General features: G+C 40.2%; 1 protein-coding gene across 1 annotated transcript in view; it reads right to left on the bottom strand.

Annotated features, from left to right (window-relative positions):
• Positions 1-17,279: 17,279 nt before the first annotated feature.
• LOC138765022 (adenosine receptor A1-like) overlaps positions 17,280-22,979 on the bottom strand; it is a 63,193-nt gene continuing 57,493 nt past the window's right edge. The window contains exon 2 of the mRNA XM_069941646.1: positions 17,280-18,523. Within this exon, the coding sequence (XP_069797747.1) occupies positions 17,866-18,523 (658 nt within the window). The 3' untranslated portion in view covers positions 17,280-17,865. The remainder of the gene's footprint in view (positions 18,524-22,979) is intronic.

Here is a 22,979-nt window from a genome sequence, read left to right as displayed (position 1 = left end):
TTCATTGCATCCCATAGTATAAATTCATCTTTCACTGATTCCATATTTATTTCAAAGTACATTTTAATTTGGTGCTCAATGAATTTCTAAAATCCTGTATTTTAAGTAGCATGGAGTTTAATCTCCATCTATACGTTCTCGGTGGGATGTCCTCCAGCTCTATTGCTAATAACAGGGGTGAGTGATCCGATAACAGTCTAGCTTTATATTTCGTTTTTCTTACTCTCCCTTGGATGTGGGCTGACAATAGGAACAGGCCAATCCTTGAGTATGTTTTATGTCTACTCGAATAATATGAGTATTCCTTCTCCTTTGAGTGTTGTCTCCTCCATATATCCAAAAGTTGCATTTCCTGCATCGATTTAACCATAAATTTGTTCTTTCTGCTAGTCTTTTTTCCAGTTTTATCCATCTTTAAGTCCAAATTAAGGTTAAAGACCCCTCCTATCAATATATTCCCTTGCATATCTACAATCTTCAAAAAGATATCTTGCATAAATTTTTGATCCTCCTCATTAGGTGCATATATATTGAGTAAATTCCAAAATTCTGAATAGATCTGACACTTTATCATTACATACCTCCATTTTATTATTTCCTCCTCTATTTATTAATATAGCTACTCCTCTGGCTTTTGAATTATATGATGCTGCCGTTACGTGTCCTACCCAGTCTCTCCTTAATTTATTATGTTCCACTTCAGTTAGATGTGTTTCCTGCACGAATGCTATATCAATTTTTTCTTTCTTCAGTAAATTTAACAGCCTCTTCCTTTTGATTTGGTTATGTATTCTGTTAATATTTAAAGTCATATAGTTCAACATGGCCATTTCATACTTTGTTTACCTCTCATTTCTGCTTCCTCACCATCACCTTTTCCCCATATCCATTTCTGTTTTCTTTTTTTGAACACACTTCTAAAACATAAAATATTTCCACTATTCCCACATCTAAAATTCCCTTAACCCTAAATGTTCCCCCCACCCCCTCTGAGTTGCCCCTTGTCCCTTGCTGGGCAACCACAACTCCCCTCTCCATTTGGATTGCGAACCCGCTCGCAAGCGTCAACTGATTTATCTTTGTGTTCAGGTTGAAGTTGTTTATTATCGCCCCCAAATTTTTTCAAGCAGCAAACCTACTTGGAGAAAAAAAATGTTGTCCGTCAGAGTTTTACTTAACCAATTTGAAGTGGACATGTTTCATCCAATAATGATTTCAAACATGTTTCAGGCATTGATTAGATTATTGCATTAGGATTAGGCCAATCAGCTCCCTATTTTTATGTCATTCAGTTAGTTTTACTATTAATCACCACCTCTGCACCACTCGTTTCCTTGATCGGTTTGCTGAATGTGCAATGTGTTCAAATTAGTTAATGAACAGCAGTTCCATTTATTTCAATAGGGAACAAATGTGATGAGGTTCTAAGAGTGAGTCATTAGCTAATTTGTAGAGCACCTTTTTGACCGTTTTGAGTTTTGTGTGCCCGATGGAGATGTGGGGGGGCTGGTAGTCATGGTGGGGAGCTGGCTGATGGAGGACCTCAGTTTTCTTCAGGCTGACTTCCAGGCCAAACATTTTGGCAGTTTCCGCAAAACAGGACGTCAAGCGCTGAAGAGCTGGCTCTGAATGGGCAACTAAAGCGGCATCGTCTGCAAAGAGTAGTTCACGGACAAGTTTCTCTTGTGTCTTGGTGTGAGCTTGCAGGCGCCTCAGATTGAAGAGACTGCCACCCGTGTGGTACTGGATGTAAACAGAATCTTCATTGTTGGGGTCTTTCATGGCTTGGTTCAGCATCATGTTGAAGAAGATTGAAAAGAGGGTTGGTGCGAGAACGCAGCCTTGCTTCACGCCATTGTCAATGGAGAAGGGTTCGGAGAGCCCATTGCTGTATCTGAATCGACCTTGTTTGTTTTTGTGCAGTTGGATAACCAAGTTGAGGAACTTGGGGGGGGGGGGGCATCCGAGGCGCTCTAGTATTTGCAAAGCCCTTTCCTGCTCACGGTGTTGAAGGCTTTGATGAGGTCAACAAAGGTGATGTAGAGTCCTTTGTTTTGTACTCTGCACTTTTCTTGGAGCTGTCTGAGGGCAAAGACCATGTCAGTTTGCGCAAAAGCCACACTGTGATTCTGAGAGGACATTTTCGGCGACGCTAGGTATTATTCTATTTAGGAGAATCCGAGCGAAGATTTTGCCTATAATAGAGAGCAGCGTGATTCTCCTGTAGTTTGAGCAGTCTGATTTCTCGCCCTTGTTTTTGTACAGGGTGATGATGATGGCATCACGAAGGTGATGCCATACCTACCTCGACTGGACCATTTCATCTGATGCAAGGATCGACAGTGAAATAGACAACAGACTTGCCAAGGCAAATAGCGCCTTTGGAAGACTACACAAAAGAGTCTGGAAAAACAACCACCTGGAAAAACACACAAAGATCAGCATGTACAGAGCCGTTGTCATACCCACACAACTGTTTGGCTCCGAATCATGGGTCCTCTACCGGCATCACCTACAGCTCCTAGAATGTTTCCATCAGTGCTGTCTCCGCCTCATCCTCAACATTCATTGGAGTGACTTCATCACCAACATCGAAGTACTCGAGCTGGCAGAGTCCGCAAGCATCAAATCCACGCTGCTGAAGATCCAGCTGCGCTGGGTGGGTCACGTCTTCAGAATGGAGGACCATCGCCTTCCCAAGATCGTGTTATATGGCGAGCTCTCCACTGGCCACCGTGACAGAGGTGCACCAAAGAAAAGGTACAAGGACTGCCTAAAGAAATCTCTTGGTGCCTGCCACATTGACCACCGCCAGTGGGCTGATATCGCCTCCAACCGTGCATCTTGGCGCCTCACAGTTTGGCGGGCAGCAACCTCCTTTGAAGAAGACCGCAGAGCCCACCTCACTGACAAAAGACAAAGGAGGTAAAACCCAACACCCAACCCCAACCAACCAATTTTCCCTTGCAATCGCTGCAACCGTTCCTGCCTGTCCCGCATCGGACTTGTCAGTCACCAACGAGCCCTCCATAAATCTTCGTCTGCGAAGCCAAGACAAAGAAAAGAAGAGCACCTTTTTAATTGAGATTAATTAAATGTCTTTCGGTGTTCACTTTAAAAATAATTAATTATTTTTTTAATGTTTTCTTTTTTCCATTGACTTTTAATAGCTCTTAAATGTTTTTGATTATTTCTGAATGTCAGGGACAAGGATCCACACCATTCAGGACATAATTTGTTCTTTCTGAGGGACTCACACAGGCTGTGGGCAAATTACAGTTGAGAGTCTTGCACAGGCTGTGGGCTGCTGGACACTGGCTCATGCGAAGCTGGGATTCGAGTGGGTGCTGAAGGCAAGAAGGGCTCCTGGAGGGCCTTGGGCACTGCAGGCTTATTTCCAGAGTTTGGGTTGTTGGTGATCGAAAGGGTGTTTGTGTGACAGTAGAGGCTGTGGGACCGCTGGAGGTGAATCCACGGACACTCAATGACTCTAAAAGGGCTCTCTTTTGCTTCTCATTCTCTCATATAGTCAGTGGCACCGGGCACAGTGTCATGTTAACCATTAGACTGAGTAGGCTTAAACCTAGGGGCCTTGAAGGGAGGGGCCCCAAGAGCAAAAAAAAAATGCTTCAATTGAGTGTACACGAGAGTATTTTGGATGACATTTCATTACTTTGCATTTTTTTTCATATCTGAAATATTACAAATATTACAAATCAAATTAGGCTCTAAACATATAAACAATTAGAAGTAATGTTTTTAGGACTTTGTACAGCAGCTGTAAGATTGTGTTTACTATAATGACGTTATAACGTCACGAGTTGGTGTTAACATGTGCATAGTTAACGACAGGGAGCAATGCCTGTTAGAACATAAAGCCAGTATTGTGAAATCTATAAAATAAGACAATAAACAGAAATGTTACTTTAGTGAGTCCATGTTTTACCGCCCCTTTACAAATGGTGAGAAAATCAAGAGAAGTTGGCTGTGCTATTCTCCAAGCACAGATAAGGGATTCTGTTTTAACTGCAAACTGTTTTCAAGTGAAGACCATGCTTGATTACTTGACAATACCAGTCAGAACATGATTACATGAAAGCATTTCTGGAAAGGGTTGTTGCTACAACGAAATTTCTTCCTTATACATGAAGTACATTATGCAAGGTATAACAATATGTTATTTTATGTAATTTATTGTCACTTCATTCTATTCAAGGGTGGGGCAGCAGGGGGGGTGCAGGGTCAAGGGGAGCCTGATAAAAGTTCATCTTAGGGGCCCAAGTGGTAGTTAATCCACCACTGGCTGGGCAAACTATTGGTGATTCTTTGTTTGCTTTGCGGAAGGCAAAAGTTAAAATACATTTTTAATGGATTATCATGTGGCAATAAAAGGAAACTTGAACCTCCGTAATAACACAACCCTTGGCTGGTCCAGCAGTGAACGTGAGCTTGAGGCATCTGTTGCCCTCTTCAGCCCCTGATTTTTTTCACCTCTGAAGTGATTAGGAATCTATCAGCCCTTTGGGAGCCCTAACAGAAATGACGTGGTGGCACCAGAAACGGTGCAGAAGAGATTCATGTGGACACTGTCTGGAATGGTGGGCCATAGTTACAAAGGGAGATGGGATAAATTGGAATTTTTGGATTTGTCCAATAATTCAGAGGGAAAATTATTGGTTATTCCAACATTACACCAATCAACCTTGTTAACCAAAAATACAAATTTACTTCCTTTCACAGCAGCTGTGAAATTTTAATGTTTTTATCAGTTATTTGGAATAATGATCGCAAAACCTAGCCCAATCATCTTCTGTTACTCCATGAATTTCTTTCCTTCCTCAGAAGATGAGAAGTGTGGATATTAATTGATGACTGCACAATGTTTAATCCCATTCACAGTTCATCAGCAAATGAAGCTGGCCATGTCTGCAATCTGCGAGACTTTGACATTGTTCAAGAGAGGGAATGAACTGCTAAGGATCAAGTTACAATCATGCCATAAAATGCCAGGCAATGAGATTTCTTGAAATGCCAGAGTTCAACTATCTTACCTTGGTATTTGATCAGAGGTGGAGAGGTTGAGCAAATTTAAGTTCTTTGGAGTAACTATCTTTGAAGATCTTTCCTGGACCCTACACACTAATGGGATCATTTAAAAAAGCGCATCATGTCTTTATTTCCTCAGGAGTTTGCGGAGGTTTGGTGTGTCATTGGAAACCCTGGCAGATTTTTACAGATGTGTGATGGAAAGTGTGCTGACCAGCTACATCATGGTCCTGCAAAAGTAGTGGACACAGGCAAAACCCTCCCCATCATGAAGAACATCTACAGGAAATGCTGCCATCGGAGAGACTTGCACCACCAGGTTTAGGAACTGCTGCCACCATAGACACATCATCAATAAACTCCATCAGTGCATTGTAATAGATCATGGCTGGACAGCAGTGCCCATGACCTGGTTGGAAGACCTACTACCTGCCAATCAAGGTTTGGTCCCACCCCCTCCATTAGAGTACACCTTGCCATTGGCTAATATATGTTTCTTTATGCTTGGGTCATTGACCTTTGTAATTGACTTAACCTTGCTGGCAATGAACCATTTATCCCTGGGCTGGACCCCCTGCACTTGGCTCACCCTCTTTGCCATCTTCAAGGGAGCACGCTGCTTCACTCCAGGATAAGTACCGTGGAATGGCGCTGGAGAAATCATTGGTGGGATGTGCATTGTTATAGGTTTGGGAACATTTAAGTTAGTGTTCTTAGTAGCATAGAGCTGTGTCTGCACTGAGTCAAGGAGTGGTGGGTATTGTATTGTTTTTTAACTTAATTGCAGTTTTCGCTCTAAGCTGTGCACATGGACCCTCGCACATGCACCCTTGCAGAAAATAGACTGCGTGCATACACACATGCACACAAATGTGTGCTCATTGATTTCCATTATGCGTGTACACACAGACCATTTGTGCTCGTGTGCGCATGCACAGCTTAGAGAGAACAGTGCTTGATTGTTGTGTGCTCCTACTTCATTGTGTATGTATGTATTTTATCGCTGTTGAGATTGTCTTCTATAAATTGTGCACATATGTGTTCTATTTTGGTGCAATTTTCCCATGCTCGTCAATAAATAGTGCCTGCATCTGCTATTCCTGTTGCTACTTTCCCTCACTCATCCATAAACTATGGTGTATGTGTTATTCCCTTCATCATTTTCCCACGCTCGTCTATAAATTGTATGTGTGTTATTCCCATTACTATTTTCCCCTCATTGGTCTTTTGTTAATAAAATCATTTGCTATCAAACGTTGTTCACAGTCCTTGTTTTTGAGACGCATCAGATTGCTTTATCACTCAACAATCAGGGACTCATTTAAGTACTCTTATTTTTACACTTTATTATTTTTTTTCTGTGTTTTGCCCAGTCGGCTTGTTTACATTTATCTATTTGTTTACATGTGTTCGTTAAGTACAGTTTTTTTTCCACTACCAGTAAGTGGTGATTCTGCCTCGACCACAGGAACAAGAATCGCAGGGTTGTATGTGTTATCATGTATGTACTCTGATAATAAATCTGAAATCTGGAGCTAATGCCAGGACTCATTGAGTCCCAACGCCATTAAGATCTATGAGTGTTGAATTACTCAACATCCTCAGACACGTAGTCCATCTGATCAGTATACCGTCCACTAGCTTAAACATGCAATTCCCACACCACCTGTGCACAGTGGCTGTACTATGTATCATTTACAAAATGCACTGCAGTTACTCACCTACCCTACAAAGATCACACCTCTCCAGCCTGCAACCTTTACAAGTGAGGAGGACAAGAACAGAAGAGCATGGGAACACCACCTCTTGCACATTGTCACCAAATTGCACTCTCTTCTAATTAGGAAACTTTGCTGGTCCTTCATCATCACTAGATGTAAAGCATGGAACTCCCTATCAAGGAAGGACTACAGTAACACAAGAAGGCAGCTCCTGATCATTTGCTCAAGGGGCATTTAAGGATAAAAGATGATGTCATCCTAGTATTTCATTTGTAACAGAGAGCAACTTAGTTCCACTGGATTGAGCTTTGCTTATCCAAAACCTAATGGGATATGATTAAAGTGGAAGGGCAGATCATGATACCAAATTTGTAAAATGAGAATGGAGGCAACAAAATGTTTAGGCGTTCATTCATAGAACATAAAACATTGCAGCGCAGCACAGGCCCCTCAGTCCACAACATTGAAATGTACTCAACAAACTAAATTTTCCCTACCTCACATCCATAAACCTTTATTTTTTTATTGCATTCGTGGGCCTGTTCAAGAGTCCATTAAATGTCCCTATTGTACCAGGCTCCTTCACCATCCCCGGCAATGCATTCTGGGCACTCAATACTCTGTGTAAAATACATCCCTGATGTCTTCCCTAAACTTTTCTCCCCTCACCTTGTACTGATGTCCTCTGGTGTTTGATAGTCTAGCCCTTAGCAAACACCAAGACCGTACTAGCTGTCTACCCTATCCATGCAACTCATAATCTTGTAGACCTTTTATTAAGTTACCTCTAATCCTCCTTTGCTCCAAAGAGAAAAGCCCTAGCTCTCTTAACCTTGCCTCATAAGACATATTCTCCAATCTGCCATTGGATTCTTGACTTTTTCGCCAGAAGATCACAGTCATCATGAACTGGAAACAACATCTCCTCCTCACTGATAAGCAACACTGGCACACCTCAACACTGGCACGCTTAGCCCACTGCTCTTCTTGCTCTATACCCAGGACTGGGTGGCTAGGCATAATTCCATTGCTATCTACAAATTTGTCAATGATACCACATCTTCAGCAGAATCACAGACCATAATGAGAAAGCATTCAGGAAGGAGTGAGACAGATAAGCTGGTTGCAAGTTGTTACCACAACCTTGCACTCAACATCAGCAAAATAGAAAACCTACAGCACAATACAGGCCCTTTGGCACACAAAGTTGTGGAGAAAATGTCCCTACCCTAGAAATTACTAGGCTTACCAATAACCCTCTATTTTTCTAAGCTCCATGTACCTATCCAAAAGTCTCCAAAAGTCCCTATCGTATCGGCCTCCACCTCCATTGCCAGCAGCCCATTCAATTCACCCACCACTCTCTGTGAAAAAAAAACTTACCCCTGACATCTCCTCTGCACCTATTCCTCAGCACCTTAAACATGTGTCCGTTTGTGGCTATCATTTCAGCCCTGGGAGAAAGCCTCTGAGTATCCGCATGATCAATGCCTCTCATCATCTCATACACCTCTGTCAGGTCACCTCTCATCCTCCGTCACTCCAAGGAGAAAAGGCTGAGTTCACTCAACTTGCTTTCATAAAGCCTGCTCCTTAATCCAGGCAACATCCTTGTAAATCTTCTCTGCACCCTTTCTATGGCTTCTGCATCCTTTTGGTAGTGTGGTGACCAGAACTGAACACAGTACTCCAAGTGGGTTCTGACCTATATAGCTGCAACATTACCTCTCAGCTCCTAAATTGAATTCCATGATTAATGAAAGCTAATACATCTCATGCCTTCTTAACCACAGAATCAACCTGCGCAGCTGCTTTGAGCATCCCATGGACTCAGTCCCCAAGATCCCTTTGATCCTCCACACTGCCAAGAGTCTTGCCATTAATATTATACTCTGGCATCATATTTGACCTGATTATGAACTTCAGGAGGAGAAAATTAGGAGAACACAAACCAATCCTTATCGAGAAGTCAGAGGTGGAAATAGTTAAGTACTAGGTGTCCGAATATCTATCCTGGAGCCTCCATGTCAATGCAATTCTAAAGGCTCAACAGCTGCTATACCTTGTGAAGAGTTTAAGGAGATTTGGTAAGTCACCAAACACTTACAAATTTCTACAGGTGTACCATGGAGAACATTCTGACTGGTTGTTTCACTAGTGTGGAGGTGCCAATGCACAGGACAGAAAAAGACTACAGAGAGATGTGAACTCAGCTAGTGCCATCATGGGCATCAGTCTTTACTCCATCAAGGACATCTACAAGAGGACATCTCAAGAAAGCAGCCTCTATCCTCCAAGATCATCACCACCCAGGCCATGCCCTCTTCTCACACTGCTACCATCAGGAAGGAGGTTCAGGAGCCTGATGACGGACAATTATTGGTACAAAACAGCTTCTTTCCCTTGCCATCAGATTTCTGAATGGACAATGAACTACAGAAAAACTATCTCATCTTTCATTTCTTTTTGCACTAGTTAAAAATTTAATTTACAGTAATTTTACACCTGTATTGCTGTGACAAAACAGAATTTTGTGGCACATGTTGACAATAAATTCTGATTCTGACATCCTCGTAAATTTCCTCTGCACCCTTTCCATAGCTTCCACATCCATCATGTAATGAGATTACTTGAATTGAACACAATCTTCAATGTGTGTTCTACCCAGAGTTTTATAGAGCAGCAACATTATCTCAAGACTCTTGAAATCAATTCCCCAACTAATGAAGCCCAGCATACCATAACCTATCAACATGCGCAGGAACCCTGAGAGATCTACAGATATGAACCCCAAGATCCCTCTGTTCTTCCACAATGTTAAAAATCCTGCCATTAACCACGTAGTCTGACTTTGTTTGATTTTCCAAAATGCCTCACTTCACACTTAGCTGATTTGAACTCTATCTGCCACTTTTCTGCCCAACTCTGCATCCTGTCTATATCCTGTTGTAACCTACAGCAACCTTCTGAACTATCACACCTCTAACCTTCATGTCATCTGCAAACTTACTAACCCATCCCTCTACTTCTTTGACAAGGTCATTTATAAAAATCACAAGTATGTCTCAGAACAGATCCCTGCGGAACACCTCTAGTCACTTTGGTAGAATATATTCCATCTACTAATACCCTCTGCTTTCGCAGGCAAGCCAAATCTGAATCCACATGGCCAAAGTTGCATTTATCCTATCTATGCCTCATAACTTTCTGAATAAGTCTACCATGGGGACCTTGCCAAATGCCTTACTAAAATCCATATGCACTTGATCTATCAGTCTATCTTCATCAATTTCATTTGTAATTTTCTCAAAAAAACTCAATTACCAGTCATCTCAAGGTTCAGCATCTCCCTGTAATGAAGACACAGACTTTACTTCTGCATGACCAGCTCCTCACAAAGCCACGACAACTATTCCTGAGAAGACCATACTTCTCGACTGCTCATAAATCCTGTCCCTAAGAACCCTCTCTAACAGTTTGCTCACCACTGATGTAAGACTCATTGATTTTTAATTTCCAGGATTCTACCTATTACCTTTTTAAAACAAGGGGACCATATTTGCCATTCTCCAATCCTCCAGTAATCCCCATTACTTTTTTTTTCTTTGGCTTGGCTTCGCGGACGAAGATTTATGGAGGGGGTAAAAAGTCCACGTCAGCTGCAGACTCGTTTGTGGCTGACAAGTCCGATGCGGGACAGGCAGACACGATTGCAGCGGTTGCAGGGGAAAATTGGTTGGTTGGGGTTGGGTGTTGGGTTTTTCCTCCTTTGCCTTTTGTCAGTGAGGTGGGCTCTGCGGTCTTCTTCAAAGGAGGTTGCTGCCCGCCAAACTGTGAGGCGCCAAGATGCACGGTTTGAGGCGATATCAGCCCACTGGCGGTGGTCAATGTGGCAGGCACCAAGAGATTTCTTTAGGCAGTCCTTGTACCTTTTCTTTGGTGCACCTCTGTCACGGTGGCCAGTGGAGAGCTCGCCATATAACACGATCTTGGGAAGGCGATGGTCCTCCATTCTGGAGACGTGACCCATCCAGCGCAGCTGGATCTTCAGCAGCGTGGATCCCCATGACTAGAGAGGATGCAAAGATCATTGCTAACTTTCCAGCATTCTCTTCCCTCACTTCCTGTAGTAACCTGGGATATAACTCATGCCGTCCCAGGAACTTAGCAATCCTAATATTTTTTGTCTACCTAAACCTGTTTGTCATTTTACTTATTCTAATAAAAATGTAAATATATATTGGGGTATTTACTGTTACCTTTAGTATGAATGTTACATCAGACTCTGACATTTGCATTCACAAATATCAATATTTTATTTGTACAGAGCCACTTTTCCCATTGTGCTTAAGGGAATTTTTTTTAACAAAACAGTTTCAGATGGAAATTATATGTACAATAAAGAAAGATTCACCTGACCTAATGCAAGAAATTAAAGGTTCAGTTGTGATATATGCTGAATTGTCAACAAATGTTCAAAACAGTGACAAAGGGAGAGCTCAGCTCAGCAATTGTTTGAAGACCTTTTCACAATTATTACATTTTTTTTGGAGAGAATGAAACAGTTACCAATCCATTCTATTTCACCACATTGAGAAGCACACAATGAATTTTTATTCTAATGCAATTTATGCAAGTTAATTGTACCAGAGAGACCTAATTCAAAGTTTTTATTTTATGTTGTGAGCAGCTGAGAGACCTTGTATACATTTGATGACAATGGTTGTATTTGTTTATTATTAGTTGTGGAATCACACTTGCATCTTATCTGCTATTATAAGCTATGGTTGTCATAATCATGTGAAGTTTTTATTCCCCCTTTTGACTAAATACAGTGTTACTTCTCATTTTTTTCTGATTAAAACTTGATTCTAAAAATGTAACAAGAGGATTAAAAACCCTCAAGGTAGAGGAGAACATCAATTGCAGGGGAATGTAGATTAGTGGGATAATGGATATCAAGGCCTGGAACTTGGAGATGAGGGAATGCAGGTTCATTGAGATAATGCCTGGAGATCAGAATCTCAGTGTGAGATCAGGTTTTATGATTGAGGTTAGTCAGACTAGGGATCTTTGAGGGTGGGGGGGGGGGGGACAACTGGAGCCCAGTGGAGGGCAGGTAAATTGGAAAAAAAATTACGTCATATTTATCCAATGCTGAACTGGATATTTCTCCTTTAAATATAGCGGTTCGCAGGACACCATTACAGTGCCAGCAAGTGGAGTTAGAATCCAGCACTATCTTTAAGGAGTTTGTATGTTCTACCCGTTTCTGCGTGAGTTTCCTCTGGGTGCTCCGTTTTCCTCCCACCATCCAAAACTTACGGAGTTATAGGTTAATTTGGGTGTAATTGGATTACAAGAGTTTAACTGGCTGGAATTGCCTTTTTACTGTGCTGTATGACAAAAGGCAAAGGAGGAAACACCCAACACCCAACCCCAACCAACCAATTTTCCCCTGCAACCGCTGCAACCATGTCTGCCTGTCCCGCATCGGACTTGTCAGCCACAAACGAGCTTGCAGCTGATGTGGACATTTACCCCCTCCATTAATCTTCGTTCGCAAAGCCAAGCCAAAGAAGAGAAGTAAAATGTAATTTAAAAAAAATTAAATATCACTGTAGTGCTTTGAAAACATTGTTGGTCCAGGAATAGATAATAATGAGCATTGCTTGACATAACTTCTCCAGGAAACAATGTACTGTTCAAGAGGTTTACTCAGATTTGTTTGCTTTGCTGGAAATGCACACATTAACCAACCACCTTTCTTATATTGAGTGTCAATATCTCAACAAGTTGAGTCAAACCTCCACATACTGCCAGTTCTATGGAGGTTAAAATGACAGGCATAATGACTGACTGCCAGTGTTCTATCCATTTTGTTTTTAAAAATTATTGAAATGGCTGGAGACAAATGCTGGAATCTGAAGCGAAGCACGGTTTGCTGGAGGCATTCAGTAGGCCAAGCAGCATCAGTTAGAGAGAAAAAAAAATTCTGGTCTATGTGTCGAGCCGAACGCCTTTAACGCAAGTCCCCAGTTTTGATAACGGATTTTGGCCTGAGATGCTGCTCATTTTTTTTTTCTTGCACAGTTGGTGCTTGACCCACTGAGTTCCTCCAGCGGATGGCTTTTTGATTGAAAAGGTTAATAAGAACTCTTAATCTTCAGGAACGTCAGATGTACCAGTGTCCTGGAAATCATGAAATTCATATGTATTAAATGTCAAAATTCATGAATTCAATACAGAGGATATCAATTAGAGTCATCTATGTCACTAGACTTCTCTACCAATCATAACTAGTTTTAAGGGGACCACAAATATTTTCTGTTACAGAATCATTTTATTTCTGACATTGACTTTAATTCCTCATTAAGCCCAACTGCCACAATAGAATTTGAAAGGGAGATTCATCAATAAATTACTTTTAAGTTGGTTAGTGACACAATATAGACTTTCCACCTTCACTATGAAGCAAATTGTTTGTACATATTCTATTTCGAATTCAAATACATTGGTACTTTCTCGATTTGATTTAAAAAAAACATAAAATCATCTGGATTTAATGAATTGAACTGTTAAAGATAAGCGTATTAAAAGCAATAATTCCTCATTAGAAATCTGTCCTCAACATATGCCCTCCTCATGATTCCTATCTTAAAGGAATCCTATCGTCCTGTCTTAGGAACGAGGTGTTAAATTGAATTGAACTTTCTTTCTTGGAGTATCCTGAGGTATTATGAACCAACAACAGTGTTGTGTCTCAAATATTCTTCACATGAAGACTGTTCTATAAACAATGGAGCATTATCTCAGTGCAAAGGCATCACAGTTAAGCCAAGGAGTGAAACACATAAGTCTGCAGATGCTGTAATTATAGTAAAAAAAAATACAAAAAGGCTGAAGGAACTTGGCTGTGTCCATAGAAGGTGTCAATACATAACCAAAGTTGCAGGTCTGAGCCCTTTTTCAAGGTATGGTCAAACAGCTCAATTAAAAGAAAAGGCAGGGGGAGGAGTAGAGGCAAAAGATGTTAATTGGATATGGAAAGGAAGCCAGGAGAAAGGATAAGTGACAATTGATTGGGGAAGGTGGGGGAGGGGGTGGTGTTGGCTATTTGAATGCATAGCTTGGGTAAAGGAGAGAGAGAGGGAAAAGGGAAACAAGAGGGACAGAGCTAGAGAAAGGAGATATGTATGTTTTTTTTTACATAGAACTTGTGTATCTCCCTACTTTCCGGGAGTAACCGTTCACTCAGGGATGACCAAAACTCCAAATCTCCATATCACACCGTGAGTTTAGACAGAATACCTATTCATTAGCCTGTTGTTCGCAGATCACCTGCATTTCAGTTTAGACTGTAGGCGATCCATGAAAAGAACTAGCGGTCTGCATTCCAGGAAACTGGGAATAGCTTCCTGGAACACAGCAGCTGTGTAAAAAACGTAATGGGGAAAGATCGTAGGAGGAAAGGGTAGGGGAGGGAGTGGGATTGGGGGGGGTTAATAAAAACCAGAGACGTTGATGTCATTCAGTTGGAGGGTCCTCAGAGGGAATACAGGGTGTAATTCAGATACCTGCCTGCTTTTTACTCACACCTTGAAGAAGTGGGTCAGGCCCAAACTATCAGTAATATATTTTTACCTCCTCTGGATGCTGTGAGACCTGCTGAGTTCCTCCAGCATTTTTGTGTCCTTCTATCTATGTTCAATACTGGTCTTTTGCCTGTAGGCCTGTGGTCCTCCTCCTGACCCTTCTTCCCTTTTCCCCTAGTCTTTTTATTCAGGTGCCTGCTTGCTTTTTGTTCATACATACCTTGAAGATGACCTCAGGCCTGAATATTGGTGATATATCTTTACCTCCTGTGAGACCTGCTGAGTTCCTCCAGCATTTTTGTGTCCTTCTATCTATGTTCAATACTGGTCTTTTTCCTGTAGGCCTGTGGTCCTCCTCCTGACCCCTCTTCCCTTTTCCCCTAGTCTTTTTATTCAGGTGCCTGCTTGCTTTTTGTTCATACATACCTTGAAGATGACCTCGGGCATGAATGTTGGTGATATATCTTTACCTCCTATGGACTGTGAGACCTGCTGAGTTCCTCCAGCATTTTTGTGTCCTTCTATCTATGTTCAATACTGGTCTTTTGCCTGTAGGCCTGTGGTCCTCCTCCTGACCCTTCTTCCCTTTTCCCCTAGTCTTTTTATTCAGGTGCCTGCTTGCTTTTTGTTCATACATACCTTGAAGATGACCTCAGGCCTGAATGTTGGTGATATATCTTTACCTCCTATGGACTGTGAGACCTGCTGAGTTCCTCCAGCATTTTTGTGTCCTTCTATCTATGTTCAATACTGGTCTTTTGCCTGTAGGCCTGTGGTCCTCCTCCTGACCCTTCTTCCCTTTTCCCCTAGTCTTTTTATTCAGGTGCCTGCTTGCTTTTTGTTCATACATACCTTGAAGATGACCTCAGGCCTGAATGTTGGTGATATATCTTTACCTCCTATGGACTGTGTGACCTGCTGAGTTCCTCCAGCATTTTTTGGTTTTTACAGCTAACCTCAGCCTTTTTTTCAATAACTGTAGATGACAGTGTTTTAAAATGAGTCACTGGATGATAAGCAGAAGTAGAGACTATGTCTCTTTTACACAGGGAAATGCTGAAGCTTCATGTTGCCCCTGTTGAGACCAGCCAATGGAGCATAAACTCGGGGTTACAACTGAAAATTTTCTCCTGTGCTACCTTTCCCTTTCCCTTTGAATTATCGAGGAGATGTGTTTGTTAATGAACTGTTGCAAGTTATCTTTTAGTTTTACCAGCAACAAGTGAGGCACAAATTCATAACGGGAAAGAAAAAATAAACAGAATATAATTAACAGAAAGTAATGAGAGAGGAAAGAAATCCTAATTATGACAGAATGGCCATTGGTCTCTTAGTATTAACCAAAGACTTGGAATAGGATAGGATTTATGGTCAGGTGTCACAAGAACGAACGTTCAATGGACTCCATTTCAGAAGCAATATACTCCTTCACTGAACAGATAGCATCTGTGAAGAGGAAGGCACTTGTTTATAACATAGATCATTAACTAGCTCTTTCTTTACAAGATAAAATGGTTATCTTCCTTATTTACATATATGGCAATTTTGTGTTTTTTTCTCTCTGATTCCTGGCATCCTTTGTACTTTCATTTCACTATCGCCACAATTTAAAGTTTCCATATAGAAGTAACTATTTACTTAAGGAACTCTTGCTGTCAAACTTGCTATCACTGATTCTACTGAGCAGTTACTCAATTGTGTTCACTCTTGTTGCAATGCCATAAATGGAGAAACTGAAACTCAAAGAAAAATATCGATTTCTAAGGAGAGATGGTAATAAAGTTCCGATAATGATTTTAGGAGGTGTAAAGCAAATTAAAATATTTTCAATTGTAATATCAGAATGAATAACACTGGACAAAAAAGATTTTGCTTCCTGAACATTTTTAGGGGTATTTTATGGATTTTGGGGTTTCTGATCACAAAAATCAAACATAAAAATGTTTTTTTTTTTGATATAACTTATTTTTGTGATTTCCTGTCATATTTTAAGTCTACTTCAAGCATCAAACCCATGAGTGCAAGATGTCATTGAAAATTCATCTTCTGCATTCGCACTTAGGACTCCTTCCCTGCTGAACTTGGTGCAGTCAGTGATGAACATGGTGAAAGGTTTCACCAATATATTGCGACCATGGAACAGTGGTATCAGGGCAACTGGAATCCATCAATGCTGGCCGACTCTTGTTGGACATTGACTCGAGAACTAATAAAAATGAGCAGCAAAACAGTTTTAGACCAGGTGAAGAAATGTGATGTGCCAGCATCATTATGTGATTAAACCTGCTAAATGCAATAAAAGTTAATTTAATGTTTCTCCAACTTCCTATGTGATACAGCTAATATCTGAAATGATCTTTATCTTCAACTTGAAGTTGTCTATCATATAATCCTTGTTTTTTTTTAAGGAAGTCAATTTTTTTGAAAACAATTGTGCCTTGATATTGATTCTGGATGTTATAGAAGTCTCCCTGCCTAATGTTGAGTTCTGCCTGCCTTCATCACACCAATTTCAAACTGATAGAACCTGATAAGCTTTCCAAGGGGTAGTAAGGATGGGCATTAAATGCTGCAATGAACAAACCTGCCAGAGAAACTCCTAAGAAGTAAATAATAACTAACACTTTAGGCCTAGGGAAAACGAATAGCCCTTGTGAGCAATCCTGTATGTAATCTAAACCATTGATCTTATCGGGGCACTTGTCTGAAGAGTTTCCTGCAACTGAATGAGGTAAAGGCGGAAAATAAATACAGATGAGTATCACACTCACCGCTGCATTTTACAAACTCTGCAATAAATATACATACTTATATATGTATAATTATGACTCAACTAATATTCACCAATGTCAGTGCAAATTTAAGGTCAAAAACAATGATTTTTGTTTTCTAACACAGCCTAAGATTAAGATGTCACTTTAAAATACAACGTCAATAGTTTTACTTATTTTCAACTAACATTAAGGCCTGTTGGTTATATCTTACAGTGTAAAATGGTACGGTGAATCATTGTGTTCAAAAAATACATGATTTAATAAAATCTGTTTGCTGGTAGAGCATATTATCAGATGTTGGTCTCTTAAAGTGATTCACAGCAATGGTCTTAAGATTTTCTGTCTTTGTCAATACATTTAGTGCTTTGATTTCAGTTGATTTCCATGCTGCTACAAGGCTCACTCCTCCATATGGTCACTACAGTAGCCCTGATCCTCTTCAACAGGTCATCCAGCAGCCCATCATCAGCCCATTCTTCAAACCTGGGAACACATGACCGTGACGTGGAGACAATATGAAAGAGAAGCAGAGGAGGAACAGACACCATAAAAGCTTCACCGAAAATGTTTTAAATGATGTAAAGAAGATTCTTCGCTCGGAAACCAGGTAACAGATGAGTTTCACCAGAACACTTTGATGGCCCTTGAATGCACTTGATAGTAATGTAAGGAAATCAGCATTTGATAACACTCTTATTGATTATCCAGGCCAATTACCATGTAAATAAGTTACATAATACTTCTTTGTTCTCTTATACCCCTTAACTGTTCCCTGCTTAAATTATTTGAGTTGCGCTTCTTATTACAGCAGATGAAATGGTTCCATATCTGGAGAAAAGTCACTCGAAACTTGTTTATCTTGAAAGCATACACAATGGGGTTTACAGCAGAGTTTGCGTGGGTTAGAATGATAGCAATGTACAGTACTATACTTGGTTTGTTGCATGAGGGGCAAAAGAGCGTAATGCAATTGATGACGTGTAGAGGAAGCCAACACATTGCAAATAAGAACAATACAAGAGCTAACGATTTGGCAAGTTTTAGTTCCTTCCCAAAGTACCTGCGTGGATCAGAATTGTTGATTGAGATATTTTTGCTGAGATGTTTCCGTATAAGATTAAATATTTCCACATAGATCACAAAAATCAGTATAAGAGGGAGCAACACCCAGCCAAAGAAGTTGAAGTAGACCATGTAGTCCATGCTGATTACAGTCTCAAATTGGCAGACAATGATATTGTTGACTTGACTGGAGTTCACGCCACCTTGGGTTGCTTCCGCATACTTGTTCCATCCGAACATGGGAGTCATACCAACTATCATAGATATGGCCCAGCATAGAAACACAGCAGTTCCAGCCCGTTTCTGTGTGACAATATTCTTGTAACTGCAGAAGAAAAAACAAGAGAACTGCGTGAAATGATCAGTTGACTTAAATTTAATCCAATTTTTTTTTTCTTAGAATGGTTTTAGTATGATAATTTGGGCATACAATTCTTTTGATGCTCTGTAAAGATCACGAGGCAAGAACATTTCCAAACACCACCATTTTTTTAAACGTATTTTAAAAAATTTAAGACACACAGCTGTTTCATCCCACAACCTTCTGCCGCCCAATTACACCCAATTGGCCTTCAACCCCTGTGCAGAGTGCCTGGAGGAAACCCATGCAGACATGGGGAGAACTCCTTACAGACAGTGCCGGATCCGAACCCCTGTAGCTGGCACTGCAACAGTGTTGCACTGCCTGCTACACTGACCATGCCCCCCTTTACGCTAAGCATACTGGCCCTTTTTTCGTCATCTCATCTCAGTAAGCACGAAGTTGAATCAAATGCTTCCCCTCAGAAAGTTAATAAAACCTGAACCTCGAGACGCCCTCAGTTAATGGTAGGCATCTCTAAGAAAATCTCTAACTTTCTCATAGGGTGTGGAAATATTACTGTGGTGAAACCACTATTGCATATATTTGCATGCACATGTAAATGTCATGATCTTTTCTGGTTGACTCTGCTCTCACTGGCTGGCTCGTGACTCTACCCCCTTTCTTCCCCATAAAGCCTGTTATGCCACAAGCCTGCCCCAAGTTCGAGTCTGGGTCAGTGTGGGTGACCAACAAAGGAATGCTGTCCATCTCTTGTAAACAAAAGCCTTCAGTCTCTGTGTTAATGATTGTGCATCATTTATATTTTACAGCACAAACTTTCATTTTGATCGAGATCTAACCAAAATGTTACATGCACTGGTATGAATTGGTTGATATCCAATTCTTTTTAAATGGATTTCAAAGCACCTCATCTAAGCCCAAGAAATGGAGCACTTGCCTGGTCTGTAGGAAGCGAGTAGCCGCTCAGAGTAGCTTGCCAATATTCCTAAATAGTCACCCAGCATGTAACAAGAGTCATTGTTCTGAATTCAATTTAAAAAGTACATTTAAGTAATGATCAGTGAATTGATCTTTCAGATGAAAGTTGTAGAATCAACATTATTGCTCATCGAATCAAACTGCATTGATATTTGCAGATGACTGAATTCCAAATATTGATTTACACAATACTGGGTACAAAACACTTGAAACACCTTATGCAATCTATTTGACTCAGTAGTTCTCTCTAATTTAAAACTGTAACTTATAGCTCGTCTGCATCATCCCATGTGTCGAACTGAACAGAAGTTCACCAGTCAAGACTCTCCCAGAGTGCTGATGTCCAAATGATGCCAATTTGTTACAGCCAGTAAGAAGGTCAAAGCTGGTTTGGGCAAGGAACACCTGTGATCAGTGCATCTTTTCCACTGTACATGAGACAGATACTGCAATTACATATTTATCCTTTTACTTGCATACAATAGGCACTAAATAAGATTTCAGCTAGCTACAATAATATTTTACTTATGGCAGAACCAGTTCAAACTGATTAGAAACAGTGAAATACACAGATAAATTTCAGAAAATGGGGTATTCAAAAGCTTGATAGTATTAGGTCAAAGGATCAAACCCAGTGTTCCCATGTTCCACTTCCACATGTTCCATGTTCCATTTTAAGGATCCCACAGCATGCACACCCACAAGAGATACTCAGTCATCACTGGGCAGTAACTAACAGAGGTTACTGAAAATTCTGAAGATATAAATGTCCTCATGACGCTTCTGTAGTCTTGCTGTTGCTCATCTCACAATGTATTTTCTTCTGCAAACAGCTGATACACTCAGAGAGTAATCACATTACCATCAAGCTTGGAATTTTTTTATCCAAGCACAAGACAAATCATGGAGGTCACCTCTAATGTAAGTGTCTGTATTCTGTAAACTGCTAAAAAAAGAAATGGTTGCGTGCATGTTCTTAGATCTGTCAATAAGTTGCAAGTTGTGGAACTGAAACAGTGAAATAATCGGCTGCAGACGCTGTGACTGTAGTAAACCACACTGAAATGCTGGAGGAACTCAGCTGGTCTTTTTAGCATCTAAAGGACACAAAGGTACATTGCCGACGTTTTGGGCCTGAGCCCTTCTAGAATAAGGCAGAAGCAGGATATGTCAGAAAGTCTCAAAATTCAAACAATGGGGAGGAACCCAGGCCAACAAAAGGTGTTAATTAAATTAAGGGGCTAGTTAGAAGTTATGATGTCTGTATGAAAGGAGGCAGAGAAAGGAAAGATGACAGGGGAAGGAGGGGGTGGGGGACGAAAGCTAGAAAAATCAATATTAATGCCATCCGGTTGGAGGGTGCCCAGTCGGAAGATGAAGAGCTGTTCCTACAATTTACGGGTGGTCTCAGTCTGGCAGTACATGAGACCATGGACAGACATGCCAGCAAGTGAATGGGATGGAAAATTGAAATGGGTGGTCACTGGAAGATCCATACTATTGTGGCGGTCAGAGACAAGATCCTCAACGAAGTGTTCTCCCAGTCTGTGTCCAGTCTCTTTTTTTTTGAAAATTTAATTTACTAATCATAATAGATCATATAATAAAGATACAAACAAATACATAGCATTTTTATCCTTTACAACCCCCCCCACCCTTACCCTAACCCACCTCACCTTCCCAACACCCCTCTAACTACCCCAAAAGAAAAAAAAAGAAGAAAGTAAAAGGAGGAGATTAATTACCATAACACCTTTCAGTTATTTGCCATGGTTTGGGGCACCACCACCAATGCATGTAGTAAAAAAAATAATGATTCCACCGTATATATTCCAGGTTTTTACAAAAAAAAGCATAATTATTACATAAATTGTATGTTATCTTTTTCAACAGAATACAAGACCTCATTTCCAAATGCCATGCTTGGAATACTTACATTTGTCTCATATTTTAAAATGCCAAACAATTCCTAGCTACTGCTAAAGTTAATCTCAAAAAAATTTTATTCAATTTTAACTCCAAGCTCATTTTTTTAATATAGCCCAATGAACATATCAAAGGATCAAGTGAAATTTTAAATTTGAAAATAGCTTCTAAAAGTTCCTTAATTCTATACCAAAAAGGTCTCACTATCTCGTATAACCAAGTAGAATGTAAGAAAGAACCAACTTCCTTATAACATCTAAAATATAAATCAGAAGAAATAAACTTATATTTCTCTGGAGTTCATTATAGCTGATGAAGAAAATTATAATGAACCAATCTATACCTTACATTTACAATTTTAATCATACCGTCCTCACATAAAGTCATCTAATCTTCATGAGAAATAGATATGGACAAATCTTTTTCCCATTTTAATTTAGATTTATAAACATCTGGCTTGAGCATTTTATTCTGCAATAAAGCATACATCTCAGATATAAGTCCTTTCTTACCACCATCAGCGAGTGAAATTTCAAATTTAGACCGTCTAGGTAGCAGCAGCATATGCCGAAAATTAGTACATATTGATCAAACAGGTTTTATTAAGATTAGAAATGCCTCAGATAATATACTTTGATTGCTTACTTTGATCAATGGATATTGGCGGCAACCTAATCATCCTATGGTAGTTGCACTAAATGCCGAAAAAGCTTTTGATAGGGTTAAATGGGACTTTTTATTAAAGGTATTAGAGAAATTTAAATTTGGCCCTTTCTTTATTGGTTGGGTTAAGGCCTTATATATGAATCCGATTGCTAGGGTGGTGACAAATGGATAGACATCTTTACTTTTTAAATTGACTTGATTAACTCGTTGATCATTGTCGCCAGCCCTTTTTGCATTGGCTATAGAACCATTAGCACAGGCTATTAGACAAAATGAGGATATTAAAGAGATGACGATTAAGGATGAAGAATATAAGATTAATCTATTTGCAGACAATGTGTTGATATATTTGACAGAGCCTGAGAGATCATTGAAACAGTTACAGGAGTGTTTATTGAAATTTAGAGAATTGTCGGGATATAAATATTTGGAATTCTAAAGGTATAAGACAATACAGGACTGTTTTATCCATTTGAGAGAACGATTTGAAATACCTTTAAATTCTTTATTTGTGTATTATCAGCTTCTTTCTTTGGCTTGGCTTCGCGGACGAAGATTTATGGAGGGGGTAAAAGTCCACGTCAGCTGCAGGCTCGTTTGTGGCTGACAAGTCCGATGCGGGACAGGCAGACACAGTTGCAGCGGCTGCAGGGGAAAATTGGTTGGTTGGGGTTGGTGTTGGGTTTTTCCTCCTTTGCCTTTTGTCAGCTTAGGGCTTTGGTAAAAGATAATTATGGGAGAGAGATGTATTTACCTACTTTGTCGAAATTTGAATCTTTGACTTCTATTATACCAAAGAAGGGTTATGTTTCAGTTATGTATAATTTATTACAGGATAATATGGATAAACCAGATTGGGAAAAATCAAAACTTAAATGGGAGACTG

The sequence above is a fragment of the Narcine bancroftii genome, chromosome 5 (assembly GCF_036971445.1).
Source record: "Narcine bancroftii isolate sNarBan1 chromosome 5, sNarBan1.hap1, whole genome shotgun sequence".
Classification (NCBI taxonomy): Eukaryota; Metazoa; Chordata; class Chondrichthyes; order Torpediniformes; family Narcinidae; genus Narcine; species Narcine bancroftii.
This window is presented reverse-complemented; position numbering and strand designations above follow the sequence as displayed.